The 14,204-nt window shown below is 36.9% G+C and overlaps 1 protein-coding gene across 2 annotated transcripts in view; it reads right to left on the reverse strand.

The window, feature by feature from the left end:
• dst (dystonin) overlaps window positions 1-14,204 on the reverse strand; it is a 120,787-nt gene that overhangs the window by 64,671 nt on the left and 41,912 nt on the right. The window contains exons 19-38 of one of the 2 annotated variants that reach the window (XM_087802230.1): window positions 13,359-13,436; window positions 13,129-13,290; window positions 12,769-12,873; window positions 12,526-12,621; window positions 11,690-11,815; window positions 10,567-10,719; window positions 10,341-10,495; window positions 9,906-10,032; window positions 9,649-9,832; window positions 8,674-8,831; window positions 8,428-8,606; window positions 8,229-8,367; window positions 7,961-8,154; window positions 7,203-7,365; window positions 7,048-7,131; window positions 6,865-6,972; window positions 6,449-6,547; window positions 5,168-5,310; window positions 4,105-4,120; window positions 119-259 (exon numbers count right to left, since the gene is read on the reverse strand). In XM_087802230.1, coding sequence (XP_087658356.1) covers window positions 119-259; window positions 4,105-4,120; window positions 5,168-5,310; window positions 6,449-6,547; window positions 6,865-6,972; window positions 7,048-7,131; window positions 7,203-7,365; window positions 7,961-8,154; window positions 8,229-8,367; window positions 8,428-8,606; window positions 8,674-8,831; window positions 9,649-9,832; window positions 9,906-10,032; window positions 10,341-10,495; window positions 10,567-10,719; window positions 11,690-11,815; window positions 12,526-12,621; window positions 12,769-12,873; window positions 13,129-13,290; window positions 13,359-13,436 — 2,610 coding nt within the window. The remainder of the gene's footprint in view (window positions 1-118; window positions 260-4,104; window positions 4,121-5,167; window positions 5,311-6,448; window positions 6,548-6,864; window positions 6,973-7,047; window positions 7,132-7,202; window positions 7,366-7,960; window positions 8,155-8,228; window positions 8,368-8,427; window positions 8,607-8,673; window positions 8,832-9,648; window positions 9,833-9,905; window positions 10,033-10,340; window positions 10,496-10,566; window positions 10,720-11,689; window positions 11,816-12,525; window positions 12,622-12,768; window positions 12,874-13,128; window positions 13,291-13,358; window positions 13,437-14,204) is intronic. The other variant, XM_087802229.1, reaches the window with a different exon arrangement.

The raw sequence follows: 14,204 nt of genomic DNA on the forward strand, positions 1-14,204 counted from the left end.
CATATTGATCCAAAAGCAGAGTGTACATACATTCTTTATTTCAAAGCAAAAGGTCAAAACAAACTACAAAAGTAAGACAAAACCTGTTAGATATACAAAGAACTACAACTTGATTTACCTGGGGCTTATATGTGGTATCATTGTTGGCATTGCTATCTTTAAGAGCATCTGTTGTTGGGTCCTGTCTTACACCCGACATCCAGTGCAAGAGTTTGTTAACTTTATCACCGTGATCTCTCTTTTCCTCATCAACAGATCTCTAGAAATTGAACAGAATCTTGACATTATTGAAAAACCAGATGAAATGACAGGATCAGGACAAAAGTGTCTTAAACATCGTATACAATGGCAGTTTTAAACGAAACAATGAATACATAACAGTTTCTTTATTACACACACTTGTTAATGACACGTTATTGCTTGAAGGCTGAAAGGTAATGAAATGCTGATTTGATTCCCAAACCCACAACTTTAGAGGCCTCTAATATCCGTAGCCCAGTATGGCAGTCAAAGACACTTTTTTCAAGGGCCTCCTTGAATGTGATTCTCCGCTTGGTTTTTGGACAGACGAGCATTTTGGTATGTGACTTTTCATCCTTGAGTGTATTAGTAATGGCTTTATCCACAAGGCCACTTTGGATGACTTCTTCCATGGAGACCCTTTCATGAGTTTCTGGGTTTATTAATCCACCCGTGAGTAGCTGGAACTCAATAGAACGTAAACCTACATCCTTAGGAATGAGATTCTCCTGAATGGCCAGGGAGATTGATAAAGTCTGCCCAGTCTTGGGGTTAACAATGCCGCTAAAAACTTGCTCAAAGGGCTGGAGATGTTCAGAGAACGAGTTATCCAAAAGACCTCTTTTGAGAGCTTCATTAAGAGCGACTTTATCCCCGGCAAATGGGTCACAAATGCCCCCAGTGCAGGCCTGAGCCTCCAACAGTCTCAGAGCATTTGTCTTATCGATAAAGTTTTGTTGCCAGCCTTGAAGAATCGACATGCGTCTCCTCTGGTTTACATCCCAAAGCCCAGCAATGGGACTGTTTACATCGTCTACGACTACCATCCTTGAAAATATTATGTCTGCCATCTCATTTATGTACAGATCACCAGTCTGGTACCTTTCCAACTCGGAGGCTTCCAGGAACCTTTGACCTAAAGCCGTATCCAGACACAGCTCTCTACCATTGGCCTCATCGAAAATGATGTGACGCATTTCCCCGTTAGCATCACTCACAGACTTGTCTTGCCAATTACACTCCATATCGGAGAGGAACAAATACGTACTCATGTCAATCAACTCTCCCTTTAATGCTTGATAGGCGGACATCTCTGTGCCAGACCTGCTAACAACACACACCCTTTGAGAACGAGCAGGAGAGGAACTGGTGAGATGCCTCTCACCAACTGGGAACAGAAAAACGCTTGCTTCTTCGTCATAAACGCATTTGTTCAGTAGCTCAGAGTAGTACGCTCTCTGGCCTGTGTCAGGATTAAAGAAAGCTTTCGGGTTGCTACTTGCTTTGTACAGACTTTTTAGAGTTTCCTCGTTTATAAGGCCGTGATCAACTCCGACACTAGCGGGCAGTCTCAGACCGAGCCCTGGGTATATCAGTCCTCCAGTGGCTAACTGAACCTCCAGGATCTTTTTGGCTTTCACCCTATCAAGAACTCTCTGCTCCATCGCTTGAAAGACAGACAACGTTTTGCCCTTATGCAGGAAGCCGGTAAAAGCTTTCTCCGCATCAATCAGTTTATATCCCACGTCCTGTGCTATAATCCCTTTCTCAAGAGCCTCGGACACCGGATATGTCTGGCCTGTAGCCAAATCAGTAAGACTTCCTGTTGCAGCCTGACTTTCTAAAAACTCTAGCGCATACGTCTTGGCTAAAAAGCCCTTTTCAGCAGCTTCTAAGAAAGATATCTTCTTCCGACTTGATTCAACATAGATCCCTGCAATGGTAGTTGGCCTCTGGACATGTTGGGATATTAAAGATTGAATTTTCTCCATTGTCATGTGGCCCAAATTCAATTTATGCAAGACATCTTCATCGACCAGCTTAAATTTGAAGAGGTCTTGCAGACTGTTTTCGGTTAAGCCGGGGAGATTCAAGGTGGTTGAATACAAGGCGTTCATTTTACCTCCACTACCCTCCCTCACACTCTCTCCTGGCATCTCTTCCTCAAACGTCTCGATTATCTGATACGTTCTTCTCTGAGTTACGCTTTCTTTTGTGGCCTGCTCTTTAACGCCAGAAATAATCCTGGAAGCCTGAGTTGTCACGTTGGTGAGCTTGGCCGACTGAGAGGAGCAGGAAGAGGAAGGAACATTTTGATTCGAATTATCAAGAGCGAAGTCCACGTTATCTTTTTCCACTTTGGTAGAAGCAGCTTCTGTCTTGGTCATTTTGTTCTGTGAATGTAAAAGGAAGAGAATATTTTTCTTATAGTTGTCAGACTATAAAAGTACAAACGACATAAACGCTTCCGTTTACCTCTGAAAGCATCACCTCCACTTTGTTCGTTGCATGAACAACAGACTCCATGAACTTGTTCTCTTTCAAAGTATCTTGATCATCTTCAGCCAGTTCCTCGGCCAGTGAGGGATTCTCCGTCCTTATCCTGTCCCATAGCACTGAAAGCTTCTCCTTCAGACCCCGGATCTCTTCAACGTATAACTCAATTTGGCCGGGGAGGGGAATGCCTTCGTTTTCCATTTCTTCCCATTGTTGATTGATTCCATGCGAGATCTGTGACTGGTTTTTAAAACTGGCCGAATGTGTGCTAAACTTAATATTTTCTTCTCCAAGATGAGAAGACAAATTGTCTATTTTTAACATCTGTAATTGTTGTTTTGGTTTTTCATTATTTGTTTCCGCTTTAAAATATTTGTTCAGTACTTGCAAAAACTCAGTGCTGTTATTTGACATATTGGTTTCACTGGTGACTTCAGTTCGCAACAAGTCGATTCTCTTTTCCAGGTCGTTGTGGATCAACAACATCTGCTGCTCGTAGCCGTCTTTCTGAAGCTGCAGCTTGTTTTTAAGTTCCTCCAGCATGTGTGTGCAGTTGTTCAGTTGCTCCTCCATTTGTTGTGATCTAAGTTGAAGAGTAGAGATTTCTTTTTGCTTCTGCTCGACTTGTGAGTCTTTTCTTTGCTCCTTTTCTTTTATCAGTCGTAGTTCAGATTCTAAAGCTGAGCATTTGTGAAGTGCCTCTGCGTTCTCCCTTCTCAGGTTTGTATTTTCATGCTGAACATTTGATTGAGATTTCTCTGAGCTAGAATTGACCTCTAACACTGTCATCCTGTTTTTATGAAGTTCACTTTCAAGCTGCGTTATCTTCGATTCGTTCAGTTTTCCAGCCGTCCTCTCTTTCAAATGTTCCTCCTTCATACGCTGCAGACTGGAGGTCAACTCTGAGACTTTAGAGTTCAAAGCCTCCATCTTATTTTCAGCAGCCATCTTGTCACTCTGAAGAACATGAATTTCATGCCGCAAAGCTTCGGTGGTTTTCTCCGAGTTGCATTTTAGGCCTGAAACACTGCTCTTGTATCTTGAAAGCTCATCTTCTAGAGTCTTGAGTTTGTCAAGATTCTTTCTCGTCTCACTCGACTGCTTCAGCAACTCTTCATTTTTATTCCTAAACATCAAGTTCAACTCGTTGATCTCAGCTTTCTTCAGACTTTCTCCCTGAACTGCCAAGTTCTTCTCTGCCAACATTGACCTCAGATCCGCTTTTAAGCTCATCACTTCTTTCTCATAACGCTCAATGTTGGAGTGAAGGATTTTGTTTTTGCTTTGAAGCTTCTTTATATCCTTTGCTTCTTCGTTATATTGCTGTATTTTCAGCTGCAGCAAGTGCAACGCTTCAGATTTCTTATTGAATTCTGTCTCAATGATTTGGACTTGTGACTTGGAGCTGTCTGCCTGAAGCTTCAAGATTTCAATCTTTTGATCTTTTCGGTCCAAGTCCATCACGGCTTGGTCAAGTTTGGCTTTAACGCTCATTAGATTGGTTTCTGTTTGACTATTTATTAACTTTAGATCATTAACTTTCTTCTGCAGTTGAGAGGAAACCTCCTCGCCTCTCTCAACCTCTGCCTCTAAGGTTTTCAATCTCAGTTGTGAAGTGTGCTCAGAACTGAATTTTAAACTACTTTCCTCATTGGCGTCGTTGAGCTTCTGTTTCAAGCTCTGAATCTCACTTTTAAGAAGCAGAATCTTTTGCTCAGAACCGACTCTGTCCCTTTCCACTGCCTCAAGCTGAACCTGCATACCTTTTCTATCGCTCTCGGACGACAGGTTGAGTGTGGTCAGCTCCGTGCATTTGACTTTTAGCTGATCAATCACCGCCTGCTTTGATAGAAACTCTTCCTCCAGGTCGCTAATTTTGTGAATATAATCGATATCGAGGGAGCTTTTTTTCTGCATATCTCCCTTTGTGATCTTCAATTGCTCTTTTAGCCCTTCGACCTCAGTGTTGTTGAACAAGATATTCTGCTCGAGGGAGGACTTTGCCCGTTGAAGGGACCGTTTTTCCTCTTGGAGTTCGTTGATGGACTTCTGCATCATCAGAGATTCGTGAAGTTGCTCCTCTGTTTGCTCTCTTGTCCTTTTTTGCTCCACTTCCAGTTCCATCTGAAGCTTCTTGATCATGTTATTGCTGTCATCCAAATGCTTTTTATAGCTCTGCGCTTTATCTTCAGCTATTTCTGCCCTTTTCTGGACGACGGACAACTCCTCTGTCTTCTGCTGTAGCGCCTCCTCATGCTCCCTGCAGCAGTCCTTCACTTCACTTGACTCAACAACTGTAATAATTGTGGAAATGGTATCTAAAGTCTGCAGATTTTGCTCCTGGTGTTGACTTTCTGACTCCTCAATATTGGTCTTGACCAATTTTTCTGCTTCTAAAACTGATTTCTGAAAAGCTTCCTCGTCCCTTTGCTTCTCCATGTCCTTTAGATTCTTCTCCGCCAACCTCAACATGGCCGCCATCTCCTCTAGTTTCTGTCTGGCAACACCCAACTCAACTTCACCTGTTTTGTTCTCCATTATCGCCACTTCTAGTTGAACACGATACTGATGGATCTCAGCGTCAAGTTTGGTTTTATCATAGTTCAGCCGGTCGATTGTATTTTGTTGAGTTTGCACTTTTTCCTCCAACTTGGTTCGACTTTCCACCAAAATAACCTCTTTGTCACTGAGCTGCTGCCTTAGTTGACTAAGTTCTACTTCTCCTGCAGCCTTTTGAAGCTCCATGCTCTCTCGTCTTTCTATACATGTTGTTCTTTCAAAAGCCTTTTTGTTCTACAATGCAAAACAATATGTTATCAATCAACGTGGAGAATGTTTTGCCTAAATAGCCATACTCTGCCCAAAGCACCGAAGCCCTGAAGAGCAACATCCCTCGCAGCACAAAACACTATAAACTGATTTATTTCCACATTCAATTGATGCTTATATTTAAAATCAAATAAATTATTCATTTCAAATATAATCTTATTAAATGTGGATATTATTGATATCATGTATTGTGTTTAAAATTATAATAATATTGTGAATGTTTAAACATAATTTAAATGATAAAACTTGAATTGAAGGTTTCAAATGTTTTTTTAAACAATCTTTTTTGAGTAATATCATTCAATAATTTGTACATTAAAAGTTTGAATATTTTTAAATAATTGAATTGATAAAAAATATTGATTTTAGAAAATTCTTCAATAATTGTAATTAGAATATCAAACTTTATGTGTTGAAAAAAAACCTAATGATATCACTGATCTTTAAACTAAATTATCAAAAAATGTCAACATAGAAATTATTTAAATTAATTAAAAACTCAAAAAAAAATTCAACCTTTCAATATCTAAATTATTTAATTCAATTATTCAATTAAAAACGTATTCAACCTTCAATGTCTAAATTATTTAATTCAATTGTTCAATTAAAAACGTATTCAACCTTTCAATATATAAATAATTATTTAAATTATTCAATAAAACTCATTCAACCTATTTGAAATACAAATATTAATTTCAATTATTCAAAATTAATAATAATTCAATGCTTTAAAAAAAAACTAAATTAAAAAATGTGATATTTCTAACTCTGATGGCACTGATAAACCTCCATAGATTTGCAAGATAACAAAATAATTGATTATTTATTTAATAGATTTCTACCTTTTTATACATTTAATACATTTTAAACTTCCAAACCTTCAAGCAATCCTGCATCACCAGCCGTCCATGCACTGTATTTGAGCACCCAGTCAGGCATTAGAGGAAAAAAAGGGCTTCAGATTGAAGCTTTTGTTGCATATCTTCTTTGAAATGCAGAAGAATATCCATCCTTCATACATATTCAATCGTAGCTTCACAGAGAAAACCACTTGCATTGCCCCATCAGGAGAAGAAAAATGGTTTAAAGATGAAACTCTCACCTCCTCATCTTCTGTCCTCTTCAGCGTCTCGCTGGCGTACTTGACGTGCTGCGTCATGAGGGTCACCAGAGCCGTGTACCGGGTCCTGAGATCCATGAACTATGGACACATAACACATGTTAGGATCATCTATAGTTCTAGGAGTCTCTGGGTGTATATGTATGAAGGACCATAAATTACACAATTACAAATAGATAAACGTGTAAATACATATAAGAATGTCAAAATAAATAAATAAACGTTAATGTAACTAATGTTTTAATATTAATTCACACATGTATTTATTTATTTATTTTGACGTTTTTATATTAAATCAGGCATTAAACTAAATATTTAAACTTGCAGTTGTGCATTTATACGCTTATATTATTTATTTATGATGTCATTTATGGTCCTGAATATATACAAGTATTTACCTCCTGCTGGATGGAGTCAGACGAGCTCTGCATCCTCCTTTTCTTCATAGGAGATTTGTGTTGAGAGTCCACCATGGCTCGGAATGTCATCAGCTGAAGCTCATAATCCTGAATATATTCAAACACAAATGCATTTAATAAAAACAGGGTGAACACCAACATGTGCATGAATGATTCAAACACCTTGAAGGTGGAGGAGTATTGTTCCGAGTACTTCTGACACTCGTCAATTCCGCTCTGCTTTTGTTCAATATCAGCAACAAGCACCTGAAAGATGAGTCGGAAAACACATTAAATAAATCTGAAATTTCTATTAGAATCTGCTGATTTTCTCCTGCCTTTTGCTTGTTCAACAGTTGGGCGAGAGCCTTGCTGTCGTCCGGTTTGTTTTCTTGAGCCCTCATCTGTTCTTCTTCCATCTCTCTCACCCATTCATCCACACTGTGGTACGAATCTTTGTAGTTTTTTAAAGACTTGTTCAGACCGTCCAGGTCACGGAGCCTGACACGAAGAGTGAAACAGATGTTGAAGCATATTTTATACATTGAACAATAAACACTTTATTCAAAGCCTATCTGAGGTTTAATGAGGTACTTACGGTGTAGTTCTAGTGTAAATGATCTCAATGCTCTAAAACAATAATCATAAAACTCATTCACGAGTGTCACTGCAGTGGAACAGTAATTAAAGCTCATCATAACTCAGTAAGTATAAGTATATTTATATATATATATATATATAACGCGTTATAGAAGACTGATGCCGCCACCACAATGTTTTTTGTTTTTTATTTGGTGTATTTTATTTGTAATGTTCAAATATATATAAATGTATATATAAATACAAAAAGAATAATTATACAAAAATCAAATTGGGACTTCATTTTTTTTTTGTATATTTGTTTTACTCTATTTTACTTATTTTGTTAAATATTCATTAAACTTCATTTATTTAATGTTACTTTATTTTATTTTTGTTATCCCATTATATAAGAGGCCCAAAACAGTCTCAGTAAATGATGTGGCCCCTGAGGAAATTTAAATCCCTGCGTTATCAATATAAAATTAAATAGAGTTTTATTGACTCCAGAACATACCTGTTGTCGATGTGAGTGTGAATGTTCATCCATCTCTCGTTAAGCTGAGCAGCTTTTTCTTTGTGCCAGTCCAAGTCAAAGTCACGCTCGTTGTGGGTTTTAAACATGCGTTCGCTGATGACTCGAGCTTTCTGGATGTCGTCTTCGAGGTCGTGAAACACTTGCTGGTTCTCGTTAATCTCTGTCCGCAATTGCTTGAGGAAAACACGAGTTCAAACCCAAAGTCATGAAGGAATGCTTTTAAATGTTTTCGTCTCACTCGTGTTACCTTCAGCGTCAACACGACCGTCTCGATGGACTTCACGTCAGAGTTCATGGCGTTTTCGTCGTAGAGTTTTGATTCATAGTCTTTGACGAGCGCCTCTGCCTCCTGGCTGTGCTCCACTACTAAACTCACGGTTTTCAGTCTAAAAGATGAAACAGCTCGTCAAATAAAATCAAACATTTCCAGACAAGAAAGGTCATACTTGTCCATGTAGATGGAGGACATGGAGTAGACCTGACTCATGCTCTGAAGAAGGACAGTGAGTTCAGAGGAGAGGTTTGGCAGGGATGGAAAACCAGCCGCCTCTCGGATAAACAGCTCACACTTCTCCTTTATCACATCAAGATCCTCCTTCAGCCTATTCAGCTCCGTTCTTTTCCTCTGCAGATTCAAACCAAAGTCAAATCAGAACCCATTAATCAAACCTTCTTGAGCTTGATTATGAAACCTCTTGGTCTACGATGCAAACTCGGCTCTGCTCTGGGTCGTCTCTGTCCAGCTGCGTGCGGATTTGTCTAATCAGTTGTTGCTCATGGGCCTCAAGATGCATCCGGAAGTTCTGTAATTCCGAGATGTAGTTGTTGTAGATGGACTCGTCCTGCATGTCTGTTTGGAAAAGTGAAAATTGATACATCAGCAAATCAAATCAGTGAGTCACAATTTCATTGATATTTTTTCCAAATTTCAATACTTTCTCACATAATTACATATGTACGTCTTCCAGAGAAATGTGTCTAAAATATTTTTAATATTTTTGCTTAAAAAGGGAAGAATCTTAATTATTATTAACTTATTAATTTATTTGTAATGATTTATACGCCCAATACAAGTTTTATAACTTTTTTTTCTTTTCTTTTCACGAACGCTGTTTCATAAGCTGTAATAATTTTAATAGTTTTAAAAATAGTTCTCTTGAAATTTGAGAAAAAATACAAAATATTTATGTCCAAGATTAAAATGAATCATTCAATATCATTTAAAATTGAGCGTTTCCAAATCTGAGACGTCACTATTAGAGAGCTAACAATGATACCCACTAGAGGGCAGCAAAAGTAGAGAATTGCGGTTTACCATGCGTTTGAGTATGAAGAACGAAAAATGACACGATTATATAAATAAATAAATGCAGAAATAAAGAACAGATGTGTATACATGTATAAATAATTCATAGATGCGTGAATACAAATATAAAAAATCCAAAAAATAAATAAACGATTTTCCTGGATATACATTTTTTTTATTTATGCATTTCTACTTTTATTTATTTGTACATTTGATTATTTATCTATTTCATTTCATTATTTAATTTGGCTTTTAATTAATTTCCATTTTTCTACTTTTATTTATGATGGCATTATGTAAAAAGTAGTTTTTATTTATATTTAATATGGGGCCATAAGTTCCCCACTAATGTCTGCTTTACCTCTTTCTGCAGATCTGAGCAGCTCCTGGTAATATTCCTGGCAAGCCCTGACATCACTCTCCAGTTGTGCACAGTCACACACCGTGAACACCTCAGACTCCTCACTGTCCTCCAGGAAGTCTTGGAAGTGTGACTGTAGGTTGTTGAGGAGCGTCTGTTGCTCACCTGGCAACACACTCTTAATCTGAACGAACAGGCGCAGCATGTTAACAATGACAGTGTAATGCAGGATTTCAACGTGATTGATCGAAACTTACTGATGTCACGTTCCAGTTTCGAATGGTTTTTATGTCGACTATCAGATGATGCCAAGAAACCACACTCTTCATGTTGATGTGGGAGTGATGCCAGAGAGACAGGACGGTCTGGTACAACTGCTCCGTTCTGAAGAAACACGGAATTTACTTTCATATTCTCGTTCCAATAAATCAAAAAAACATAAATTTGTGGCTTTGTTTTACATTGAATTAAAAAGGCTACAAATTAAAAAAGTATGAAACATTCCAATAAACAAATGAGTTATTTCAAATATACCCCCAAAAATGAAATGCTTAAAAACAATTATATCTTAATTTATTAAGTTTAAAAATTTCCAATGTTAAATTCCCCCATTCAAGATTCCGGTGGCACTGATGTAATTCCATAGATTTAACAGATGAACGAAACAGGTTACCAGTAGAAGAGCAGATTACCTGGCTGCCGTCTCAACAGCCTCTTTGTTGGGGGGAGGAACCGTGAAGCAGACAGATGGCACCATGGCTTCGTTCCCTGTTGGATTGATGACTTTCCACTTTGCCCGGTGAGAGTTGTTGGCCAAAACACATTCATCATCTTTGTAAATGGTGATCTAAGACACACATGAAGTGAGATGTAAGTACATAGTGAAATACTGTTTATTATTTGCTGCAGGATAATAACCTCGATCTGCCGGTAGTCACAGATGGCATTCACTGCAATGGAAGATCTCAGAGGGTTTTCTGGGTTCCTTGGCTTGAGCTGCACGATGTTTTTGGCTCGACCGACCAACCCGGCTACAGTGTTGCTGTACTGAAGAAGCTGCTCCTTGACATCCTGAGAAACAAAATAATGACTTTTATGCAACAGATACTTCTCTATTTTTGCCGTGTATAAGGAGGGAGTTTAGTCATGATCATCTTTCTTTTGGCTTCATGGTCATGGAGGTATATCAGTTCCATTGAAATATTTAATGAGAATTTATCATTTAAAATGCTGGAATTTTATTAATTTATATTTTTATTAAAATGTTGTTCTTTCAAGCATTCAATTATTTTTATTTTTATAATTTAATTTAATAATGTCTTCATTGAAAGGTTCAAATTGTATTTATTCAATAATCTACTTAAATAATCTGTATATGAACAAGGTTGAATTCGTTTTTATCTTATAATTTATTATTCAATATATATATATATATTTTAAATTTGTAGTCTCTTTAAGGTTTGAAAATAAGATTAAAATTGATTATTTTCTAGACTAAAGTCATAGCAGCTGAACAAATGATTTTAAGATTCATGTGTTATGTTTAATCCAGATATATTTAGGTAAAAACATGCAGTTTGAGTGTGTGCTTGTTATTAGTTCATACTAGCTAGCATTGTTTTGCTGAATCTGGATTTCTAAAACCTTAATTTCACTAAACTCATTCATTACAACGTAAAATAGAAGTTCAAACAAAGTCCGGGGTGAATGAACCCAAATGTTCGCGATTGGAGTACCATGGAGGTTTCCATTAGCAGCACTAGATAGCATCCGCGAACAAACACAGAGCTACTTCAAACAACGCCATTTTCACCTACATTGTTACGGATTAAACTCTGCCTATGAGGCTTAAAATACCTTTTATCTTTCTCTGCTGGTATTTGACTCTGTTCATAAGAAAAATCCAATGAATCTGTTTTGTGTTGGCTGAGAACAGAGCTAGTAAAAGCAACATTCCTCCTGAAGTGAATGATTATCAGAAATGAGGAGGCATTTGATTAATCTTCATATGATGGAGTCAAAATGGTTGAACTAAAATTACCATGGATTCATTGATGAGGTCTTCTAATCTGTGAAGGCTGCTGGTTTGGTCGCAGCTGTACTTTCTTTCAATGGCCTCCTGCAGGCTCTTCAGGTAATCTATGGACTCTTTGGCATCACTGAAAAACTGACAAAGAAAGACAAAATCATTTATTATCCAGATATTATTCATGTCAATGTCAATATCAAGACACTTTATGGTTTGAACTACACTTTATAAGAGAAGAGAAAAACAGATTCTATCCTATCACAATAAGAGACTGAACTTTCTATTATCTTGAGCAGAACAATACTTAGTGTGGACTTTGAAGAAGTAAATCAGTGCCAACAGAATATTGAAAGGTTGGATTTAATGTAAGTAAGTAAGTAAGTAAGTAATATTTATTTATATAGCGCTTTTCGAGACCAGGGTCACAAAGCGCTTAGACAATCAAAACAAAGGTTCAAATATTAAAAACATTTTTTAGGTTTTTTAAGGCTACAAATACAAACTCATGTCATATCATTTAGACGTTATTTTTGTATTATTAGAGTTTAAAAATCTAACTCTACCTGAAAAGAAAGAAGTTATTAATTTAACAAAAAATATATTTTTTAATTCAAGTATACAAAAAAGGCTCAAACTAATTCAACCTTTCAATATAAAAATGAATGCTCAAAAATCAACAACTTTTCAACATTTTAAATATTCAATTCAACATTCAGTATTATGATGGCACTGAAATACTTCCACAGGTCAGCCTCCTGCTGTGACCAACTGGAAGGCACAAGGGGAGAAAAGGGAGAGGCTGGGAAGAGAAAAAAGGGAGATCGGTGAGACACTAAATAATATTTCACCTCAAAATAAACAGCATTCTCATTGAGATGCTGTTCCACGCATGAGCAGAGTTGAAGAATCCAGCTCCACTGTGTCTGCATGGCGGCTCTGTATGCCTGGAAGTGATGAATCAAAGGACAAAAGCGTGATTAGTTTCAAGCTGAAACAACTCAAAACTATTCTGTAGCAGCAGGAGACAGGGTGGAGACGCCAGATGCATCAGAATGTCTTGGCTGGTCCACAGATCCCAGAGCAGGACTTACTTCAATCGTTAGCTTGGCAGGGTGTTGTCTTGAAATAAGGCGATCTGCCTTTTCCTGCACAGACTTGATCGCTCTCTCCTTTTCATCAAGTTCCCGCATGAGATCCTAGTGAGAGAGGAATCATTAGGGACCAACATTCATGGACAAACCATATACAAGTATTTCAGTGTCATTAGAATACTGAATCATTGCATTTAATGTATTGTTTTTACACACTGAATACGTTTTTGAACAAATTATTGAATCAGTTATGGAGAATACTTCAATAAATAAAATATCAAACAAGTATCATTATATGAAAAGTTATATATATATACTTTTATAAAACAATCTCATTGTAATTCTTGATATAAATCTTACAGCATGATAATCTCTCTTCATGGATATTTTGCTGTTTTGGTCGCTCCAGTCAAAGGCAACCTCCTCTTCTTCCTTCTCGTTCAGCCAGATCAGCTCTCGAGTTGCCAACGACACAAAGTCCTTAAGGTCGTCCAGGTTGTTCTTTCGCTCTTTGGAGCAGGTCTGAGAAAAACAGAAGCAGGTGTGAATATGTGGCCGAGTATTGCAGATGTCTTCATGAGACTTCTTACCAAGAGTCGATCGTATTGCTCTTCTATTTTTCTCACATAGTCTGTGTAGGCTGATCGCTTAGCCGTGCTCATCTGGCTCTGTCCAGGGAAATTAAACAATGTCATCACAAGCTCAGAAAAAGAACCTTCTAGGGAAGAATATGAGTGGTATTGTAAGTTTTTAAACTTTGAACATTTTAATTAAAATGTTGGTTGTTTTTTTTGTATTAAATCATTTATTTTTAATACTTAAATTCAATAATATGTTTATTAAAAGGTTTCATTGTATTGTAAATGTATGGTGAAACTTTTCCCAATCATGTGACACACAGTTGATCTGCCCCGTGGTTTCCTACCAATGGGACATGCCCTGAACATCTGACCAATTCTTTTAGTTTTAGTTTTTATTTAAAAAAAACATTTATTAAATTAATTCAATTATGTGTATGTAGAATATGCTGTTGAATATCTTTCTATTGAATAATTTAATGTAATAAGTTTTATATTTACTGTTTGAATTATGTGTTTTTATGAATAATTTAATAAAATAAATTGAATATTTGATAATGAGAAGCTTTTATTGCAACACCAAAAGATAACTAAGCTACTTGATCCAAATTTCAGCCAATCATACGACACACAGATGATCACATGACGTGGTGCATTCCAAAGCAATAATATTGCCTGGTGAGACAATTATACAATCTTTTTTTTTTTAACTTAAAAGACTGCAAATGAAAAAATATTGTGTATTTTTTAATTATTGGGAGTACACTCTATGTGTAAAAACAAAACCATTAATTAAAAAATATATATAAATGTTTATATTAAATTATAAAAACAAATTCAACTATTTAATAGAGAAAT

Source organism: Callionymus lyra, chromosome 11 (assembly GCF_982586985.1).
Source record: "Callionymus lyra chromosome 11, fCalLyr1.hap1.1, whole genome shotgun sequence".
In the NCBI taxonomy this organism is placed as follows: domain Eukaryota; kingdom Metazoa; phylum Chordata; class Actinopteri; order Syngnathiformes; family Callionymidae; genus Callionymus; species Callionymus lyra.